The sequence below is a fragment of the Barbus barbus genome (assembly GCF_936440315.1).
Source record: "Barbus barbus genome assembly, chromosome: 39".
NCBI lineage: Eukaryota > Metazoa > Chordata > Actinopteri > Cypriniformes > Cyprinidae > Barbus > Barbus barbus.
Window position 1 is genome coordinate 20,968,083 of NC_136717.1, and position 21,991 is coordinate 20,990,073.

The following is a 21,991-nucleotide window of genomic DNA, read 5'->3' on the forward strand; positions in this document are numbered from 1 at the left end:
GCTCATATGCAAATGAGAAGGGATGGACTTCTAGGCGCTGTCAGAATGACGGGCGGCTTTATTAGCCAATCAGAGCGCCACTGCTCTGACGTCAACTGGAACGTCAAGTGAGCAGCGCCGGTGGGTGTTGCGTACTGGGTATTGAAGTTCACTTAAAAGTGCGCACAAGCGTCACGAGCCATGTCTTTAACCAGCTCCTTTGCCACCCCGTTACTTTTGCTTGTATGTGTTGTTTTATTCTCAGTTACTGATGCAGAAGAAAGGTGAGGTTGGTCAGCTTGGCTTGCAATGCGCATGAGCCCCTGAGTTTAAAAATAGTCACCTGAACTAAGCTGGGTTATTTTGCACAAGTGCATGAGCGTTTTCACATAGTGAACATAAGATATTCAGAGTATGAAGTCAATATTGAAGAGGTGAGTCCTGGTTTTGGATTGCAAATTAAAAACCCATATTATAGTAAGTTAAATATGGTGTATATGCGTTATAATACAATTATACATTGCATGTACAAACATGCAGAATCATTACTAACAGTTAATATATAGGGTTTTATGAGACTTTTTATTAAGTAATTTAAAGACATTTAAGACTAAGAAAATGTAGGGAATGAATTGAATGGAGCATATCGTCTCTGAATGAAAATGTCTTGTATTAGCAACGCTTCAAAGAAAATAAAATCCAATTTATCGCCATTAGTTTTTATTTTACAATAGCCTACATAATATCGCTTGAATACATTGCAAAAAAAGTGGTGTTCTTTTTGTAGTTTTTCAGTGCAAATGTCTAAGGATTCTTCTAAAATGACTGTTTTATGAGAAATTGATTAAAAGTATGGCATTAAATGTTGCATGCGCTACAATATCCAATAGCCTACAAATATCTAAATATCCTTAAATCAAGATACATTTACTTGAGATGCAAACTGAACATATAAAGTGTTGTTTTCTGAGAAACTGAACAAAATTGAGTTTATGATTAAATCAAGAATAGGCTGAGAAAAATCAACCCAACTGACAGGTGTTCATGTTTTAATCATAAACTCACTTAATTTTGTTAAATTTCTCAGAAAAAGACTTTACACATTTAATTTGAATCTCAAGTAAATGTATCTTGATTTAAGGATGTTTAGATGTTTGTATTAGAAAACAAAACAAAAATACTGAGGAAGATGCCATGACTGTGTGAATTTAAGACTTTTTAATTAAAGATCCACTGAAACCCTGTTATATAACTATCATATGAATTCAGCCCTCCAGTATAAACTTCTGTTTATTTTGTATGTGTGTGTCTGTTTTTGCAGTGTGTGTGGGGTTTTTGGGGCGGCTTTATAACTCACTGATGCTCAGACACACAGAATTGTCCCCAGAGCTGGTGGAGGAGGGTCTGATCAGAGCTTGTGCTGAGACTACAGGGAAAGAGAATCGACTTGTAAGAACATAAAAACAAGCTCAGTTTGGTTCTTATTCTTTTTTGGTTGCGATTTGGTAGAGATTATATGAAATATACTGAATTGTAATTCTAATTTTTCTCCCCTTTCACCTCAGTGTTATTACCTGGGAGCCTCCAATGATGCTGCAGCCAAAGTGACAGGTGAGGTGAGTCACCCCCTCAGTGCACATGTTCCTGTCCACAAAATCTGCCAGAGACTTCAGCGCAGGGACGGCCAGATCTGTGAGCTCAGATACGGTAGGGCGTATTCACGTATAAGAGTCCTGACACTGCATTAGAGGGTTTGAAATACATTCTTGTTCTTCTGACACAGAGCGCCCTATTCTCGACTGGAGCAGGGATGCTTTGTCTAAAATGCGAGTGTTGGAGCTGAAGAGAGTCTTGGCCTCGTGGGGGGAGGAGTGCAGAGCCTGTTTGGAGAAGAGTGAATTTATCGATCTCATCCAAGAGGTGGCCCCCAAACACAGCACAGAACGCACTCGGAAGAGTTCTTAGGGCCTCCTTGTGCAGCTCCGTGCTGGGGAGACAGAGCTCTGATGAGTGGGCCTCCTCGTGCAGCTAAACCTGGGGACACACTGCAGTGATGGGAGGGGCTGCACGTGCAGCTGCGCTCAGGGACACTTTTGATATTGCTCTGAGACTACTAACTTATAATGCTTTTCATAATCTTAGTTACGAGTAGCCGTGTGCAATATGTGCACATTTCCCCAGCGTCTCATTCTCCTGTACCACTGTAAGCATTTTCTCCCACACACTCAGAATAAATCATTAAGCTTTATTAGTTTCAGTGATTAAGAGGATGCTGGCTGTGTTTTTTGTCCATCCGTTTAATTTGGAAGGGACTAGAGCTTGTGTCATGCTTTAAGACCACTTACATACTAATTCGTACAGCTGCCATCTGTGTATGCAGCTGTCTGTGAATTGCATGAAAAATATAAATTTGTCCAGATCATATTTTAATCGAAAATCAAAAGAAAAGAATAAAAATATATATTTTTGCATCAATAAAAAAAAGTGAGGCCTGTTTTAGGACCATTAATTTATTTTTGCACTGCCATCATGATATTATGCGCATTGCCTTTTTAATTCTCATTAGCATAATGTAATCTAATGGAAAAAAAAATCTCATTACTGAAATGCACAATATATATATATATATTTAAATTGTACATTATGGTAGCATTTGCTGTACTTTTAATTTATGCTGATTAATACTGTAATAAATCAGAAAATAATTATATGACAGTGAGAATCTAATGAGAATCAAGAATAATGAGAAACAAAGAAAAACAAAGATTAGAGAGACAATGGAGGGTAAAAACACTTAATTTAGGTGAAAATTATGTCACAATGAAAAATAAGATTCAAAGAACTTTTTTTTTTTTTTTTTTTTTTAAATCAGCATCAAATTCATATTCATTAAATGTCAGGGAAATCTATTTTTTAGGTCATCAACTTTCATAACTTTTTTGCAGCTCTTAAATATACTTCCAGCATGAAAAAAAAATAAGTACAAATATTCCATGTCTTATGAGGCTATAGAAACATCTGGAAAAGTCTGAAAATGTGTTTAATTGCCATGAAAATAGGCACCCCTCCAAAAAAAAAATTCAATTAAAAAGCAGACTTCATTTGCTTCATGCAAAATATAATTAATTTCTTTTGATTTTGGGGACCTGATTTTCGTGCCATTCACCTGTGTGTGAATTTCTCCATTCGATTCAGTGTCACTCTGTATCAGATTTGCAGTTGCGTGCGTATTACATAATTATATGTCGCTACCCTGACCGCTCGTAAGGATCGTATTGTTGTGACCGTCTTTCCATACACACACCGAACAAAGGACGCCCATGCAACCGTGCTGATGTTTACATCTGGCGTGTTGCCATGGCGATCACAGAACCTTTCATCCCCTGCTTCTGATGCTCTGGGATTTTGCTGACAAACTTTTTATGTCATAAAACAGAACCAATCAGCCACGAGACCATCGGCGGGGCTCGTTCTCTCTCTTCTCCTCTCCTCTCTCTCCCCACCCCCCAGGCTTTCTCATTCACAATCCCCCTTTTTTACCATCCAGTTCTGCTGTTCTCCTGTACTAGCTGTTGAGAAGAGAGAGAGACTGTGAGTGAGATTCAGGCCTTGCCCACGCAAAGAAGTGGGAGACTGAACCTCTCCCTATACTCTCTCTCTCTTTCTCTCTCTCTCTCTCTCTCTCTCTCTCTCTCTCGCACACATACACACACAGTCAGTGTATCATGCTTGCACTGTGTGGGCTGAGCTGAGCATTCCAGTCATACAGTAACAGTCTCTCTGCCTCCGCACTCTCTCTCTCTCTTTCCCTCTCTCTCCCTCTGTTTCTCTCTTTCCCTTTCCCTCTATCTCTCCTCTTTTCTCCCTCTCTTCTCTTTCTCACACACACAGGTTCCAAATACACACATTAACACACTCATACACTTTCACGGAGCAGAGACAGACCCTCGTAGAGGAAGTCGAGATGGTGTGGAATGTGTGCCCTGGTTTTATTAGGTAAGTTTTATGATTTCCAACACATCCTTGGGTGAATTGTGTGCGTGTTAGGATGTTTAAATGACTGTTTGGTGGAAGATGAGAGTAATTTGTGTCTTTTCAGGCTCTCTGTGTGTCATGTTTAGTCAGCGCACCTCTGCGGATGCGGATATTTTCATTGGGCATCACTACAGGGATTACAGAACACTTTTTCCTAACAGGCAAAATGTGTGTGTGTGTGTGTGTTTGCAAGCGGATGTGTGAATGAGTGTTGCATTCACTCTATATAGGTCTTCCTCAGGCAAAGCCTAATCTCTGATTTGCATAGAGTTGAATTTTGCAGAACGGACGAACGTCGCCCCTTACCTTCTTTACCTGTCGCTCTCTTACGTCCTAATTTCTGTCGTGACAGAGGCCAATCTATTCAGTCCTAACGCCCACACATTAAGCCATCACATTCTGTTTCTTCCCCTTAATTTTCTCTCTCTCTCTCTGCCGTTCTCCCCTTCTCAATCTCCCCTCTTTAAACATCTGTGTTGCGCTTGGTGCATGAGCGCGCCTTGAGTCTTTTGCACACCCGTCAGGAGGATGCTCTCTCCAGATTTGTGCTTTGGCCCTTTAAAAGCAGGCAAAGTTTCCTAGTGAACCATTTTTTTGGTTGCCATAGTGATGAGCGACTTGGAGAGGTGCAGTGGTGCTGGGATGCTGTGACAGCTCTTAGCATGTGAATTCTCACACTGAGATATGGAGATGCACTGAGGCTCTGAACAGAGACGGCGATGAGGTGAGACGCCCACGCGCACACACATCATTATTGCTCACAGCGCTCTTTGGCTGATCATACTGTCCCTGGATCTGTATACGGAGGTGACAAGAGAAAACCATGTGGGGATGAGTGAGGGACAAAGGGGATTTGTGAGTGAGTGCGTGTGCAATGATGAATGTTGGAGAAACTGAATGTGTAGTTACTTTACGCAGAAGTTTTGCATTTAAGAGGATTTGTAATAGAGGGTTGCTACTTTGAAACTTGACTTTAGTGGAATATAAGCTAAACTAAATGACTTGCATTAAGAACACATTTGCATTTAAAACTTTGAAACATTGCATTCATCTCACTAACCTCTTAGAAGGTGAGAAAGATCTTAACCAAAGTCCTAATGTAAAATGATGTTGATTTCAAGCAGTTTCCTTCAATATGGTTACTATACCTCAAATTTTCTACTCTTGCATAATTATTATACATGCTATTTAGTTTTTATGACATAATAATTGAGACTACATAGAATATTTATACTTTTAAGATTTAAAAATATAGTTAGAATTTAAAAGTTTAAAATAATTTGCCAAAGTACAGGACTATTTCAATGAGCTGCAAGGGATGATTATTATTATATATTTTTTAATTGGCATCCATAAAAGTCCACAGATTCTGAAAATTGAAAATCTGTAATTTAATTTGTAATTTAAACCATTCATTTTAGGATTTTGCACTGGTTGCATTAATGGCTGACAGTGCAGAAATTAACTGAATAAGTAAATTTGTGACATCGATCATGTGACTCTGTACTGAAGCTCAAGATGCTCTGTGGATCATCTCAAATCATGCTGGAGAACATGATAATAAAGCTTGACACAAAGCAGCCTTTGTGTCAAGACTAAAACTAAAGAAGGAACGGCTGCAGTCTTATAACTTCAGTCAAGTTCTTACCCACAGATCCAGACGTCAAGGTGTGGCTTATGTAACAGAAGCAGCACACTCATGTGATTTCGCCTTGATCTGATGAAATCCAAAGGAAATTAAATCTATCAGGACTTTTTGCATCTATCACAGTGCCTTCATATGTGATTTCAAATATTGATATATTCAGCATTAAAGAACTATACTACAATATTAGTGCTATATTGTAATTGCGTTAGAGGCCCTTCTAATGTGCGGTGGAAATAGAAACGATACTGCTCTGTAACTGCATGTGTGTGAGATTTGTAGGAAGGAGTGTGGGTGTCAGTAGCCTTTATTTCTGTTCCACATTCATGTGTGTGAGGTGAATTTTTGTATCGCCTGAGGAAAGAGTGGAGTTATCAGAGGCGTGCAGCCTTTCCTATACTTCCTGCAAAAACATCCCGAGGAGCCTCGGCCCAATCCAGCCAGGAAGAAGGGCAGGAAGTTGGGCTGAGATCACGGGAAGTAAATTACAAAGCCAGAAGGGCTTAGTATGAAAACAGGTACAGTGGAAGTTTCTGGAGACTGTGACACTGCTGGATTAAAGAAATGAAAGTGCTGCTTCAGATTTGTGTGTGTCTGTGTGTGTAAGTGGGAATATGTGGGAGTTGATTCTGTATGTAAAATTGATGGGATTTATTATTTCTTCATTCAGACTGGCATCATTTTCGGTGTGACTGCAACATGCTTTGATAAATGCATTATCCAGCACCATGCATAAATAAAATCTCTTATTTATTTAATCAAAGAATCATATAATCTCTTGTTGTTATATTTTATCCATTTTAAATCTACATTGGCACTTGAACAGGCTGTATCGATTGACATGACAGAGATGTTGATTACAACCAGAAAGATTTAAGCGTAGCCTCACCTGAGGTGTTTATAGAAAGACGTTGGTGATTGGTCGAGATGCTGAACCCTGGCTGCTTATTGGTGGAGGTCCTCGAACGATGCTTTTGGTTGGTTGAGATGGCTTGAGATGGTCTGGAGACCTTCCTGCTGTAATTTCCTCTCGGTTTTCCTGCTCGGGAATATCCAGCATCAGGGTTGGGCTTCAAGTGTCCTGAAATCTCAGACCTCGGAGGGAGTGCCAGAACATTCGGCCCTGCTGTTTTACAAAAACAAATTGCGCATTGTGGAATACTGGCAGAAAACGGTTGGAATAAAGACAGTAAAAGTTTGAAATACCTGCGAATGTATAGGAACCTCACATGGGAAGTCCAGGTCAAAGGTGAACTCCTCCTTGTTTACTTGTTTTCAATACATCTAGCTTGTTAGTGGTGTTTGCTAAAGAAATATTACTATTGCTCATTCCTGATGGGGATTTTAACAAACCCCTAAATATCTAAATACTAAACTTTGGCATGCAATTAGTCCGTTTTGCACTATAAGTGGCATGGAACATTAAAGAGAGTGTGCTATTACTTTTTTATTACTTTAAGTGATTAGAATTATGATCTTGCCTGCAAGATGATAAAATGCTTACACTTAAGGAAAGAAACTTGCCAGAATGTCTTGCCTTATGGGTGGATACTACTTGAGCCAGCAGGCAATAAGTCAGTACACCTTAGCAACCACTTAACAACTTCCTAGAAACCACTCAGAACGTCTTAGCATCATGGGAACGGTTGGGAACTTTTTGTTATGGTTTCTTCAGAAAACGACATTTGGTTACAACTACCCTATTAAAAAAGTAATGTATTTAAAATACATTTATTTCATACTAAGTATAGTTCAAATCTATTAAATCTATCAAATCATATTTACTAACAAATCGCTCGAGTCTTACTGATATAAAAATTATAATTCAACTTTATGTGGAGTACTACTTGTGCACAATGCACATTTCTTAATATTAAGCCTAAAATGTGTTTTAATGTCACTATTGATGAGGATAGTATGAGCTTTGAATAATGTCTTTAAATGCAAGATATTTAATGTGTACCTAAACTATACTTGCAATAGTTCCACTTTACAATCAAATATCCTTCAGTTTCTCTTTAATTGGACTTCAGCACTACTTACGCACAATTAAAGTGCATTAAGCACAAAATGAGTTGTTCCAATTTAAGTGTACTTAGCATGAAATAAATATATTTCAAATACAGTTTAGTCTATTTATTTTTCACTAGGGTACTGCCTTAAAGAATCTCTATATCATTTTATGTAATTGATTAAGTGATTATTAGAGATCACAGACCTTTATATTTCAGTATTTTAATTCAGTTGAATCATAACATACCATCTCAGATCTTAGTTAGGTTTCTGTTGGTCGTATAGTTTAACAATGCTGATGCAAATGATACTTGCTCTTTACAGGGATTTTCCATCTAATGTTTTCTGTGACAATGTCTGTTACGTAATTGAGGACTTCCCTTCTGTCTCTGTGGACAATAGTCAAGAGTGTCTGAAATGTTTTAGCTTGTGTGTGATTGCATTGGAATGAGTGAGTAGGTGGACGGCTACATGTGGCCGGCTGTGATAATAGTATGGTAAAAGAATGAGGCATATTCCTCCACTGATTCTTAGTTTGGCTGAAAATGTACAAGGTATTTATCCCTCTGAAGCATGCAAAATGAATCTTTTTACTTCAAAACAGTAACCCATAATAACTCCAAATGTTTATATTTCATCAAAACAGACAGAGTCCTGACATTTTTCACTGCAATAACAGATAATAGTCATAAAGTTGGTAAATCAGACATGTTGACTGTACCAGGCAAACACAGAATGCTCCCCTAACATTTGAGTTCCCTTAGAATATTTATTTGAAAACTAATTCATAACGTTCTTTTTAGGCATTATTTTTATAATCAAAATTTAATGTGGGAAGCAAACATTGCTGGGAATGTTGTCATATATAAAATGCACAATAACATATAAACAGGACAGATATATAGAATTATGGGAAACGGTCTAAAGTAATAGCCTATGATGCTTTGGATGCAACATCACACCCTGAATGGTTAAAATGACTTTTTGTAGCGCACGTAATCATGTTTCAGAGGGTCAAGTATTTAAAATGGGTGTCAAGAGTTCAAGAGTGCTGGTGGTTTGTTGCTTGCGATGCTCCAAACGGAGGGACGACAGTGAGTGTGTGTGTGTGTGTGATTTTGCACAGCTGTCTCTAAAGAGGAAGTGGTAGCGCACCAGAACAAGCAAAGTGCTGAGTTGCCATGGTAACTAGGGATGCAGGGTTCCCTCAATTTCCATTATTCCCAAGTGGATCTGCTTCACAGTGTCCATGGCAACCACTCACAACCAATGGAGTTCCTCTCTCTCTCTTCTCACAGTCTCTGCCAAACTCTCTCATCCCATCATTTTATCTTGATTTGTGGTAAATGTCATCTCCATGTTTACGTAAAGATGTGACATTTTGACATTAGTAGCCACAAATGCACACTTTGAGCACGTGCTTCTTACTAGTATACATCTAATATCAGATCTCCCAAAAACAACCTAAACAGTACATTAGAATGAGTTTGACAGGTGCATGTTGTCTTGTAGGGTTGTGAGGCCGGCGTGTTGAGCAGAACGCACACACACTCACACACACACACACACTCTCCCGGAGCATGCCTATCAGTCCACCTGCCGACGGCAAACATGAGGCTCTCGACCGGCCGCGGCAACAACACACCTCTACCAACGGTAATCACGGAGATGACAGCATTCGGGCCTCTCCTGGGACTAAATCTACCTCCGAACCTATGGAGGATCTCCACGGAAATGCAGCTGTCATCCGCATCGGAATCCCTGATCTGCAGCAAACGGTGAGTGCTCCTCATATGCATATGGAGGCTTGCTCTTTTCTTTGAAATGGCTGCACTGCAGCACAGGAGTAGAGAGTGGCAGTGATTGGTACAGACTGAGTTGTTGATTCTGCGTGGGAGTAAGGGGTGTGTGACAGAGGCTTACAGCATGTCGTCTACATGCATGCATGTTTCTGCACAGGGATCCACAGTCACTTGTGCTGAAAGATGCCGCATGCATGTCGATTGCATATATGGTGCCATCCAAAACTGGACTTTTTTAATTGCTGAATAAATTTGCATGTGGAACATAATTTACATAATCCGGTCAAACACAAAACTGCAGACATACCTTTCTCTTCTGACAGTCTTTTCGGCATCCAGTGTAACTCCCTGCTTTCTGTCAATGTCCGACAGCGGTACTTTGAAGTTGAGTTTTGTATCTTGCACCTCTATTAAAGGGGTCATGAACTGAGAAATCAAAATTCCCTTGATCTTTTGATATATAAGAGGCCATTGTGCTGTAAAAACATCCTGTAAGATTCAGAACTCAAAACTTTCTCATTGGTATAAAAACAGCTTATATTCAAGGCAGTCTGCCAAAATACAGCTTTTGGAATGTTCAGCTCTATGATGTAATAGTGTGTATAAGCACCGCCTCTGCAGAAGGCACCGCAGGCAACACCTGCTTCTACATCGCTGCCTGTTTAGCCCTGCCAACTGATTCGTGCATGTAGTGTATATAATGAGCGAGGTGAAAACAGATCTATGTTCTACTCAGAAACCAAACAATAAACTTCATTTGATTAACTTTATTTTTAATGAAGTGCCAGACCGCGTCAGTAAGAACTTGGTCCTTTGTTCACTTCATTTTACCATGGATTCGTTTACAAACAAGGCACAATTCAACACAGCGTTTTCAGAAAAACTGAAACTAAATTTATGCGTTCTAACCTAAATCACTGCAGTGTCCATCTGTGAGAGATGTAGGCTGTCAAACACACAACTATTAGCCAATCATAGCAGTGGGTGTTTACTTCCGAGTCTACAATCCGCCACGCCTATTCAAATAGAGCGTTCTGATGATGGGGGTTAAAAACAGGACAAAAAATAGCTTATTACTTCTAAATTATAATGTTTTTTGATATAAAAATCTTGATAATATTGGACCTCAGAGAACAGCACAAAATAAAAAACACAGGCAGTTCATGACCCCTTTAAGGTTCTTATTTTCACCCTCTGCTTCTCATATTTTAGAAACCTGCAAACTGAAAATATTAAAGGAACAGTTCACCCAAAAATGAAAATTTGCTTATACTCACCCTTAGGCCATCCAAGGTGTGGTTTGTTTGTTCATTGGAACAGATTTGGGGAAATTTAGAATTACGTCACTTGCTCACCAATGGATCCTCTGCAGTGAATGGGTGCCGTCAACATCAGAGTGTGACTTCAGACCAGCTAAAAGTCCTCTATCCATAATATTGCTTTCTCCAGTTAAAAAGCCATCTCTTTTGAATCATTATAAAAATAAGCACAGATCAAGCACTGTTTATAAGCCAAAACAGTCCAAAAGAAATATGACATTTAAATAACTTAAATAAAGCACCTTTATGATGGATTTGTTTCATACAAACAGGCAATTTCTCACTTTACAAGACGTTTATTTATAGACAGGAGTCCGGAGGATTACTTGTGGATTATGATGATGTTTTCACCCTCAGGCTGTCCAAGATGTAGTTTATAAAAACAAACTCATGTACATCTTGGATGGCCTGATGGTGAGTACATTTTCAGTGAATTTTCATTTTTGGGTGAACTATTCCTTTAAATGGGTGTTATAATATTTTTTAGTTTATATAATAAAATATTTATTTAAATGGCACTATTTTTACAGTGCAAATCTCACAAACACCATTCAGTTAATTTACTGTAAGTAAGAAGATCCCATGAGTTCAGCAAATTCTTATTGACTGATTATGATTAAATGTTCAAGAACAAATAGTACAGGCCTTGATCTCTTAAATGATCTTAAGTGAAGTTTAAAGCCTGATGCTTTTTGATTAATTATTTAAATGGACAAATAATCATGTTTTTTTTTATATAGTTTTGAACTATTTGCTGCAGTAAATATTGTGGCATTTCAAGACACTTGATGACGGAGCAAGATACAAAATTGTACATGAATAATTAAACTTATATCTGGCCTGGTCAGAGCTGCGTCGCAGTGGTTAGCTCACTTTAAGCCTCATATGGGTGATGCAGGTTTGAGTCCAGCCTGCAACATATCCTGATAAATTTAGTTTCTGTCAATCTGAATAATAAAATATGCATAAATCCCAAAATAAAAGCAAAACTACTGTAGGAATATGACGAGTTTGTAATATATGTGTTTTCAGAAATGCCTGCGATTGGACCTTGAGGCTCCAGTGTGGGTTTGTAAGCAGCGAGTTCTGGTCACTCTGACACAAAGCCTGACCGATGTGCTTAACTACGGCCTCTACCTCCCTGCCTTTAACGGGCGTGCCGGAAAGTTCCTCGATGAGGAGAGATTGCTCAGGGAGTATCCATTCCCTACGGTCACACCTGTACCGTATCTAGAGGTGCACATCCTTCTGCATCCCACAAAGCTTTAGAGTTCTCACTTATATAATTAGGTCATGTTGCTATTATTTTCATTTACCGGTTTAATTCATTTGTGTGACTTTAGTTCCGTTACAAGAGGCGTGTTTACACTCAGAGCCATGTAGATGACAAGCAACTGGCCAAACTACATACCAAGGTAACATTTAACAATTTCGTTTGGGGTTGGTACGAATATTTTTCACTTTTAAAGAATACTTTTATTGAGAAAAGATGGATCGAAATGATTCACAGTGGCAGACATTTAAAAATATTTATTTTTCAAATGAATGCTGTTCGTTTGACCTGCTGTTTCTTAAACACTAAATCAGCATATTAGAATAATTTCTGAAGGATCTTGTGACACTGAAGACTGGAGTAATGCCTGCTGAAAATCAGCTTTGCATCACAGGAATAAATTACATTCTAAAAATATTAAAACAGAAAATATTTCTTTTAAATTGTAATGATATGTTGCATTTACTTTATCAAATAAATGCAGCCTTGGTGAGCTTAGCAGACGTCTTTCACAAATATTAATATATTTTACCAACCCCAAATATATAATATATATATATATATTCATAAAGCTGTTGTTCTAAATGCTGTATCTTTCCCATTAAAAAAACAAAAAACGTTGTCATATAAAACATGCTGTAAGCTATTTGTTTTGGTCTTGAGAAAATTGCATGCGTCTCTGTGACAGACTCTATAAATGCCTGATTTAAAAAAAATAATAGCTAATTAGTCTGCAAATCATTTAGCGCATTCAATTTGGCTGGCATTGCATTTGCTGACATGTCTTTAAAGGATGGGTTTGGAGAGGGCATGCAGTTCAGGTTAGCAAAATAGCAGAAGTTAGCAAAAGAATTTGAATTGCTTACAGTGCCTTTAAAAGGAACATAACCTACAGTTTGATTGCACTCATTTATGCAAGTCAAGGTTTCTTTTTAATTTTACATGACTATTTTTGACTCTTAGAATTGTACTGACTGAATAACCTCTAAACATTTGGTTAATTTCTTTGTACCGTATGTGCTCCATTTGCTCCAAAAACACGATTTCTGAATAAAAAGTAATGGTCTAGGCAACTTTCTGTTGTGAATTTAGTATGTCCCTTCCTTATATTTCACTAATTTCTGTTGCTGCTAGGCCAATCTAAAGAAGTTTATGGAGTATGTTCAACAACGGTGTGTGGACAAGGTCTGCAGGTTCCTGGAGAAAGGGCTGGACCCCAACTTTCATGATGCTGAGAGTGGGGGTGAGTACTTTAGAGTATATGGTGTGGTGTGCGGTGTTCTGTAATAAGGAGGTCCATAATCAAATGTAATTTCATGTCCCAGTCACATTTATTTGGTTAAATGAACATTACTTACACTATCAGAGAAAAGAAAAAACATTTACAATGTAATCAATATTCTATTTATTATAGCCAAGTATGAATCTCATCAAGTTATTGTTTTAAACATTTACAGTTATTACAAAAATGAACTTGAAGCAGTAACAATTTAAACAGTTTATTTTATTTTTGAACTTATGTTCAGCTACTCTGTTTAACAGTTTACTAGTAACTATTTTAGTATTTTTCGGATGATCAGTCATCAAAGCTTGGTAAATATTGGTCACAGACACAGAGATTTACCTAAAATTTCTCCAAGCTGATTACTCACTAAAAACTCCCACTGATCATGTTTCCAGGCCATTTCAAGTCTTATTTTGAAGTCTTATTTTTGATTAGTCTTATCAGAGTGATTATATCGAAGTGTGTGAGTTGTTTGATTATTTTTTTTTAGTATTCCCATTAACGCCATTATATTGTTCATTCAGACAGATTTGCGAATACGCATAAACAAGTTTATCGCATGAACCAATCACAGTCAAACATAACCAGTCATATTCAATCATATCGCGATGGAGGCATTGCCTCCTCTCACGTGACTTTCTCCCATTCATTCTCAATTACCCCCCACTAAACTCATGGCACGCTTTAGGGGGCCTGTTAAAAATCAGTGGGCTCAGGGAGAGACACGGACTCCTGCTGTAACTTTACCTGCTTTTGTTGCTGTTGAACAGTGTTTTTTTTTTTTGAAAAACATGATTTATATACTTTTTAAGGTTTCTTTTTTGTAATATTGGTGTTGTTTTATTTTTGTACTGCATTTTTTTCTCATCCAATATTTTGAGGCACTGCCTTCCTTGCCCCTGATATATATACATACGTACAGTATATGTACAGTATATATGATTTCATTAGATCCAAGATGGTGCCGATGATGGCAGCTATTGTGAGTTGCTCTTCAGGGTTCGTGTTGTTTTTGTTTGTTTTTCCTGTTTTTTGTTTTTCAAATAAGATCAGTTTTACCAGGGATGATCTGCTGAACATTCGGCAGAACACACCACAAAATCTTCTACCGGTTTTTGATTTTTCTGACGTTTTGCTGGACATTGTAGTTGGCGGAGCTGTAGCTCTGGTCAAGCACTTCAGGAGGACGCGCAGACGGGGGAAGAGAGCCGGCGCGCTCGTGAAACTTCGTCAACGTGGATTTCGAACGGCGTTGCCTAGCATCCATCTGGCGAATCTCCGCTCTCTACCCAACAAAATGGACGAACTCCTTCTGCTCTCCCGGACAAACAAGGACTTTTCTAACTCTGCTGCCCTGTGTTTCACGGAAACCTGGCTAAATGGCTACATACCGGACAGCGCGATTCATCTGCCTAATTACCAGCTGATCAGAGCAGATTTTGTCTTTTTGAACGATCACCACACACCCGTCCAGATCACCTCTTCACACAACCTTTCACACCTCCAGCAACCCCTCTCTCCCCCACACCTACAATTCAAATCAGCGAAGATGATGTGTGCCAGGTCTTCAGGAAGAACAAAAGAAGGAAAGCACCTGGTCCAGACGGTGTGTCACCAGCCTGCCTAAAAATCTGTGCTGATCAGCTGGCCCCCATCTTCACACAGATCTTCAATAGATCACTGGAGCTGTGTGAAGTCCCCTCATGCTTCAAATGCTCCACCATCATCCTCGTCCCAAAGAAACCCAAAATTACTGGACTTAATGACTACAGACCTGTGGCCTAACGTCTGTAGCCATGAAATCATTTGAAAGACTGGTTTTGGCTTATTTGGACATCACTGGACCCTTACTGGACCCCCTGCAGTTTGCCTACAGAGCAAACAGGTCTGTGGATGATGCAGTCAACATGGGACTGCACTTCATCCTGAAGCATCTGGACAGACCAGGGACTTATGTGAGGATCCTGTTTGTGGACTTCAGCTCCGCTTTTAACACCATTATCACGGAAACCCTTCAAAATAAACTAACTCAGCTCTCCGTCCCCACCTCCGTCTGCCAGTGGATCAACAGCTTCCTGACAGACAGACAGCAGTTAGTAAAGCTTGGTAAATTCACATCCAGCAGTCGAACCATCAGCACTGGAGCTCCTCAGGGCTGCGTTCTCTCCCCACTGCTCTTCTCTCTCTACACCAACGACTGCACATCTAAAGACCCCTCTGTCAAGCTGCTGAAGTTTGCAGACGATACCACACTGATCGGCCTCATCCAGGACGGTGACGAGTCTGCTTACAGACAGGAGGTTAAGGAGCTGGCTGTCTGGTGCAGTCTTAACAACCTGGAGCTTAACACGCTCAAAACTGTGGAGATGATTGTGGACTTCAGGAGAAACCCCCCTGCTCTCCCCCCACTCACCATCATGAACAGCACTGTGACTGCATTGGACTCATTCAGATTCCTGGGCACCACCATCTCTCAGGACCTGAAGTGGGACATTCACATTGACTCCATTGTCAGGAAGGCCCAGCAGAGGTTGTACTTTCTTCGCCAGCTGAGGAAGTTCAACCTGCCACAGGACTTACTGAAACAGTTCTAGTCTGCCATCATTGAATCCATCCTCTGCACTTCAATAACTGTCTGGTTCAGCTCAGCTACCAAATCTGACCTCAGAAGACTACGGAGGGTAGTCCGGACTGCTGAGCGAATCATTGGTACAACCCTCCCCACTCTCCAAGAACTTACTTATCCAGAGTGAGCAAAAGGGCTGGCAAAATCACTCTGGACCCCTCACATCCAGCACACAACCTCTTTGAACTGTTACCGTCTGGCCGACGCTACAAAGCTCTGTGCACCAGAACGACCAGACACAGGAACAGTTTCTTCCCTCAGTCAATACATCTCATGAACACTCAATAATAAACGTGGAACACACAACTAATACATTATCCATTCACCACACTCACTTATTTTATTTTTCTCATTTCTAATTTGCACATACTTGACCTGTATATACATAGTTGTTTATATTATATATTGTTTTTTGCTTTTTTTTTGCTGCTTTGTACATTGGTTATTGGCTATTTCTTGTATTTTGTTTTATTACCTGTGTCCTGTCCTGTTACTGTCTTTCTGTTGCACTGTGGAGCTTCTATCAATACAACAAATTCCTTGTATGTGTAAACATACTTGGCCAATAAAGCTCATTCTGATTCTGATTCTGATTCATGAATATGAATTCAAGCTTCGTACAATACATCTAATATGTGACATTTTGAACAAGACTGGGTGAGAGTCTTGGCAAAGATTATCATTGAATAATAGTATAAATGTTGGTCTGTTCCTCACATAAAGCTATTATATAATTTCAGTAGTCATACAACCTACTTTTATGATACTTTAAGCTTTTTTTTTTTGGAGCTTAGAGGCATATTTCACAATCTACTTTCAATGTGTGGAAAAGAGCAAATTGGACATTTTGCCAAACATCTCATTTTGGTTTCATGGAGTAAACAAAATAATAAGGGGTTGGAACAAGAATTTAAATTTGGCATGAAAAATAGGTGAACTATTCCTTTAACCCCTTAACTGTCACTCACATTTTTTAGCATAGACATTAATGTGCACTATCCAAACTAATTTTTTTTATAATTCATGAATGAAAACATTTTGTAATATGATTTTGATGTACCATTTCCACGGTAATGCAATGTCTGATTTTAAAATGGGATTTTGATTAAATTGATTAAATTTTGAGATTTTAAGTTTTCAAGTGATATATAATTTCTTATGATTTCTAAAGTATGATAGGGAAAAAGGCAACTAAGAAAACTTTCTTTGACAAAGGTCAGAACTCCTGTTATGATGTAGATTTTTCAGGTCCACTCTTGTCATAAATTAATCTATTACTTTTCCTACATAATTTTAACAAAAATGTGGTTAAATATCTATTTAGGAGTCTTTCTAGGAGACCTTTCCAACAATATATAGTTTGACATGATTAGATAAGGATTTAATTGCAATATAGTGAAGTAAACTTAGGCGTCCCACAGAGGGGAAGGGTGACAGTTAAGAGGTTTTTAAAGTTTGCTTTGATTAGCATGCTTTAATGAATGTAAATTTAGGACAATGCTAATCAGCAAGGACATTCGACAAAATGAGCTAATCATTTATTCACTGAAATGGATTTGACATTTAGCATTTTTAATCATCTCTGCATGTGCGATGTTTCCAGAATCTCCTCTCACTCTCGTGGCCCAGCTGGACTCTTGTGCCGATCTGATTAAGGTGTTGAGGAGCGGAGGAGCCCATCTGGATTTCAGAACCAGAGACGGCCTGACAGCGCTGCACAAAGCGATCCAAACGCACAACCATGTAGCATTGACTGTGAGTTGATGCACTTTCCCTCCCACACGCACACTCCAAAGAAAGACTCATCCTTATACAACTCATCACAAGCTGTTGGGAGTCTGTGCACATATGTCCGTCATATTTCATGTGCTATCTGCAGACATTGTTGGATCTGGGGGCGTCTCCAGACTATAAGGACAGTCGTGGGCTCACCCCCCTCTATCACAGTGCCATGGTTGGGGGAGATCCGTACTGCTGTGAGCTGCTGTTGTACGATCATGCCCAGCTGGGCTACAGCGATGAGAACGGCTGGCAGGAGATCCATCAGGTAACGTCTGATACTCAGAACTCTCTCATTAAACGTAAAAGGGAAGAAAAACTCCCCTAACTTAAAGTTTCATTCTCCAGCGAGACTAAATATATCCTTTTTATTGTTTGCTACACCTGCAGCAGTGGGTGATCAGAGCACGCGTGTGTGTGTGTGTGTGTTTTTGAACCATAGGCTTGTCGTCATGGAAACGTGCAGCACCTTGAGCACCTGTTATTCTATGGAGCGGAGATGAGTGCTCAGAATGCCTCAGGAAACACAGCACTACACCTGTGTGCCCTCTACAACCAGGTACGCACACCCACAAATACATATACACACATACATTCTCAACTCCATCGGATCTGCTTTCTCAAAATATATGTTCGTACAATTTTTAAGTAAACACTATGCAGTAAGTAGTATTCATTCTTGTGCATTTTTGTAATGTACATCCATGCATAAGATATGAGGATGACCTGCTACATATGTCAAAATGTGTGAAATGTAACTATGGCGAACTGAGTGGAATACTTGGAATTGCACCCGACTCCAGCTTCCTCTGCTGCTGTGACAAATGAACCTGAAGTGATATTAACTGCAGTTTTTAACATCATCTGTTATCTTTCAAGTACATTAGCATGCACGAGTTCAATTTCAGTCAGACTAAAACATAAATTTTGTAATATAAAAAATATAAATGCTTTAGTTTGAATAAATAGTGTCGATGTTTGTGACAATTTTGATGTTGTTTGGTTTGTAGTTCATCTGTCCATTTCCACCAATTTGACTAATTTTCTTGCCCCTGAAATACTTTTGAAATATATTTTGGTATATGAATGTTGAAACTAACTATATTTTCTATTGAAAAAATAAATTTTATTGAACTTCACTGTTTACAACATATTTAAAAAAATATTTTGGCCACAAAAAGTGCTGTCAAACGATTAATTGTGATTAATTATATATATATATATATATATATATATATATATATATATATATATATATATATATTTTTTTTTTTTTTTTTTTTTTAAGTTTTGCCATATGAAACACACTATTAGATTTTGTTCTTCTTAGTCTTTGTTTTATTATAGATTATGTCTTCATCCCAATATATTAAGGATGTGCTGCCTTCATTGCTTCCTCAGGGAGCACACCTCTGATGGATTCTGTTTCACATTTTTAAAATAAAAATATAGGCCTAGTAGTCAGTATACATACTTTGCAGTAAGCCATATGCTGTTATTTGACTGCAATTGTATATAGTTATGAATCTCAGCTGGGCATCAAATCACATAAAACACACAGGGTGTTATAACTGTAATCATATTTTCTCTTGCACTCACCACCTTTTTCTTTATTCTCTCTGCCATATCTACAGGAAGGCTGTGCTAGAGTTCTCCTGTTTCGAGGAGCAAATAAAGAAATCAAGAACTACAACAACCAAACAGCATTTCAGGTATGAATCAGATGTTTTGGATCAACTCTAGTTCCTTTCCTGTTCCTTAAATTATGTTGCATACTTTCATTCTCGTAGGTTGCTATCATCGCAGGGAACTTTGACCTGGCAGAAATCATCAAGATTCATAAAACCTCAGATGTTGGTGAGTTGATCAGGATTTAGTTTGAATTGCTTGAAGCATGAGGCCTTAAATCTTGGGTCTATTTACTCGGCACCACAACACCATAATACGTTTTCGTGGGTTGTCTAGATGAAATCAGTTCACTCTAATTCAAAGCCATTATTGGGTATCATTTCAGATAAAACCTCAATTTATCATTTAGTCTAGTGGACACAGCACAAGTGCTCCTTTCAGAGTAAAAGCAGAAATGACAACATAAGAGCGTTTGATCATACAAAGCAGCGTGAATCTAGTAACTTTATCACAGCCTGTGTCAAAACAATCCATAAATGCATGATTTTTTTCAGGCAGTCAGATCTAGATACTGTTCCTATGACTTTTCAATAAGTGATGTATTTGTAGTATTTGTCATACTAATGTATGTGGGCTAATCTCTTTATGATTTGTGTGTGTTTCTCTTTGTAAATCTCAGTCATGCTCTGTTTGATGTAATCTGTGAGTCATCTGTTTGTAATTTTTGTGTAATCTGAGTGTTTCATGTGCTGATCTTCATGATGTATTTTATTAACTCACTAGTGCAAATCCTTGCTTCACACCCAATTTGTGTGTGTGTGTGTGGTTTTTTTTTAACCCTACAGGTTGTGGCTCTATACACCTGCAGCTTTAACACAAAACTGTGTTTAAAGTGGTCATATCATGAGAAATCAAATTTCATTCCGTATGCTAAATCTGAAAACGTCCTTCCCAATCTAAAAAGGCCATTTAGCAAAACAGAACTGCTGCAAAACTTTCTCATATAAATCAGATGCAGTTGCATTCATAAGTTAAGTCATTTTGGAATTGTTCATAAGATTTTTTTTTTGGCAGAATGCATACAAATAAGGAGAATAAAATAGCATTTTGATTTATTTATAGTAACATTTAAATATGTCTCAAGACAGTAACTGCATTGTGTATTGCCTCCTCGAGCATCAGTGATTGTCACCTGTTGTGATAGTTGTGCATGACTCACACAGTCACTCAATACCTTATTACATTCTCAAGCACAGTAGCTCAGAGCATGCCGGAAAACCAAGAATTTACTGTACCTGAATGGATTTAGTAAAGAACAGGGACAAACCGGCGACTCATTCACAACTATCACAAAAGACTATATAAGCAAAGACTGATATTTAAGGAGGCAACACATTATTAAGAACCAAGGGTTGTTATATAAAAATGTATAATTTTTTATTATTTTTCAGTTGTATTTTTTATTATCTGTTTTATTTAACACCGTGAAGAATATGCAGTCTTTTTATACATTTAATTACTTAATACAATGTATGAGGCATTTCTTATTTTTTAGTTCTGCTGTAGTTTTTTGTCCTATTGTTTGTAATTATTTTCTTATTCTAATTTAATTGCTGACTTGTCTTCGGTGAGACAACCTGCAAATCAACATCACCTATAAAGAGCGTTTACATTTGAAGTGTTAAAGGTACAGTAGCAAAATGGCACATTTAATTATAAAAGTGGATGAAAAAATAAATTACTTTGTTTCGTATGTTTTAGGTTTTTGAAGTTTGATATGACCCCTTTAAAGTCTGACTTTATTTATGATATTTACATCCGTAAACCATGAACCATTAAGAACTTACAGCATATCCATGACCTCCACCTGGCCATTTCAATCGAAATTAATTGGACGTACTACATAAAACAGCAGCCATACACATCTTAAGCCATTCTAAATCCGTGGTTCACAGATGGGGTGCTAGTCTTCAGGTTATGAGTGATTCCTCTCTATCTCAGCCTGATACAGGTTAATCTGTTCTGCTAGTCTTTTTCTTCATGATAGATTGGACATATCCATACCAGCCTCCTGGAGAGTGTTCTTGATCCATTCAACACGCGAAAATGGGTTTTATTCACAACTGATAAGATTCTTCGAGAATCCATTACAGTGATCATTCTTGTCTAGCGGGTCATTTAATATTTCTGCATGATTTTTCAATGATTTAAGTAACTACACCGTAGCTGAATTTGATCCAGGTATGTATTAAAATACAATTTCCTGAAAAAATCAACTTGGGATGGAAGAAAATAGCACTGCTTCTGTGGCGCTTTTAAAAAGTTGCTTTGTTTGCACAGTAGGATATTAAACAACTGGATATTAAAAGGACTGCAATTTCCAAATGGTTTCTGGGATGTAAATATATATGTTTAAAGATAAAAGTGTACTTTAATAAATATAATGTGCAGCAGTAAGAGCCAAATTGTGTTATAGCACAAATACATATTTCCTTTTCCATAATTGGTGTGTGTGGTGTAAATCTTTTGTTATGTGCATGTCTGATATCTTCCACAAATTTACATGGTTTTATATTACAAGCATGGAAATCAAATTGACTACAGCA

At 38.2% G+C, this 21,991-nt stretch overlaps 2 protein-coding genes across 5 annotated transcripts in view; both read left to right on the plus strand.

Annotated features, from left to right (window-relative positions):
• The first annotated feature begins 126 nt into the window (after nucleotides 1-126).
• cdnf (cerebral dopamine neurotrophic factor) lies at nucleotides 127-2,412 on the plus strand. 2 transcript variants are annotated; one of them, XM_079399945.1, is made up of 4 exons: nucleotides 127-413; nucleotides 1,301-1,428; nucleotides 1,545-1,686; nucleotides 1,763-2,411. In XM_079399945.1, the coding sequence occupies exons 2-4, from the start codon at nucleotides 1,339-1,341 to the stop codon at nucleotides 1,942-1,944; spliced, it is 414 nt and encodes a 137-aa protein (XP_079256071.1). In that variant the 5' UTR covers nucleotides 127-413; nucleotides 1,301-1,338; the 3' UTR covers nucleotides 1,945-2,411. The 2 variants fall into 2 exon arrangements, with proteins under 2 accessions (XP_079256071.1, XP_079256070.1); XM_079399944.1 differs by having other exon boundaries at nucleotides 134-263; nucleotides 1,763-2,412.
• Nucleotides 2,413-3,881: 1,469 nt separating this feature from the next.
• Nucleotides 3,882-21,991, plus strand: part of shank3b (SH3 and multiple ankyrin repeat domains 3b) — a 29,717-nt gene continuing 11,607 nt past the window's right edge. For 2 of the 3 annotated variants that reach the window (XM_079399385.1, XM_079399387.1), the window contains exons 1-10: nucleotides 6,771-6,908; nucleotides 9,185-9,450; nucleotides 11,826-12,029; nucleotides 12,137-12,208; nucleotides 13,201-13,309; nucleotides 17,581-17,732; nucleotides 17,857-18,024; nucleotides 18,199-18,315; nucleotides 19,391-19,468; nucleotides 19,547-19,613. In XM_079399385.1, the coding sequence (XP_079255511.1) occupies nucleotides 9,253-9,450; nucleotides 11,826-12,029; nucleotides 12,137-12,208; nucleotides 13,201-13,309; nucleotides 17,581-17,732; nucleotides 17,857-18,024; nucleotides 18,199-18,315; nucleotides 19,391-19,468; nucleotides 19,547-19,613 (1,165 nt within the window). In that variant the 5' untranslated portion in view covers nucleotides 6,771-6,908; nucleotides 9,185-9,252. Of the gene's footprint in view, nucleotides 3,976-6,770; nucleotides 6,909-9,184; nucleotides 9,451-11,825; nucleotides 12,030-12,136; nucleotides 12,209-13,200; nucleotides 13,310-17,580; nucleotides 17,733-17,856; nucleotides 18,025-18,198; nucleotides 18,316-19,390; nucleotides 19,469-19,546; nucleotides 19,614-21,991 lie in introns of those variants that run through there. The other variant, XM_079399386.1, reaches the window with a different exon arrangement.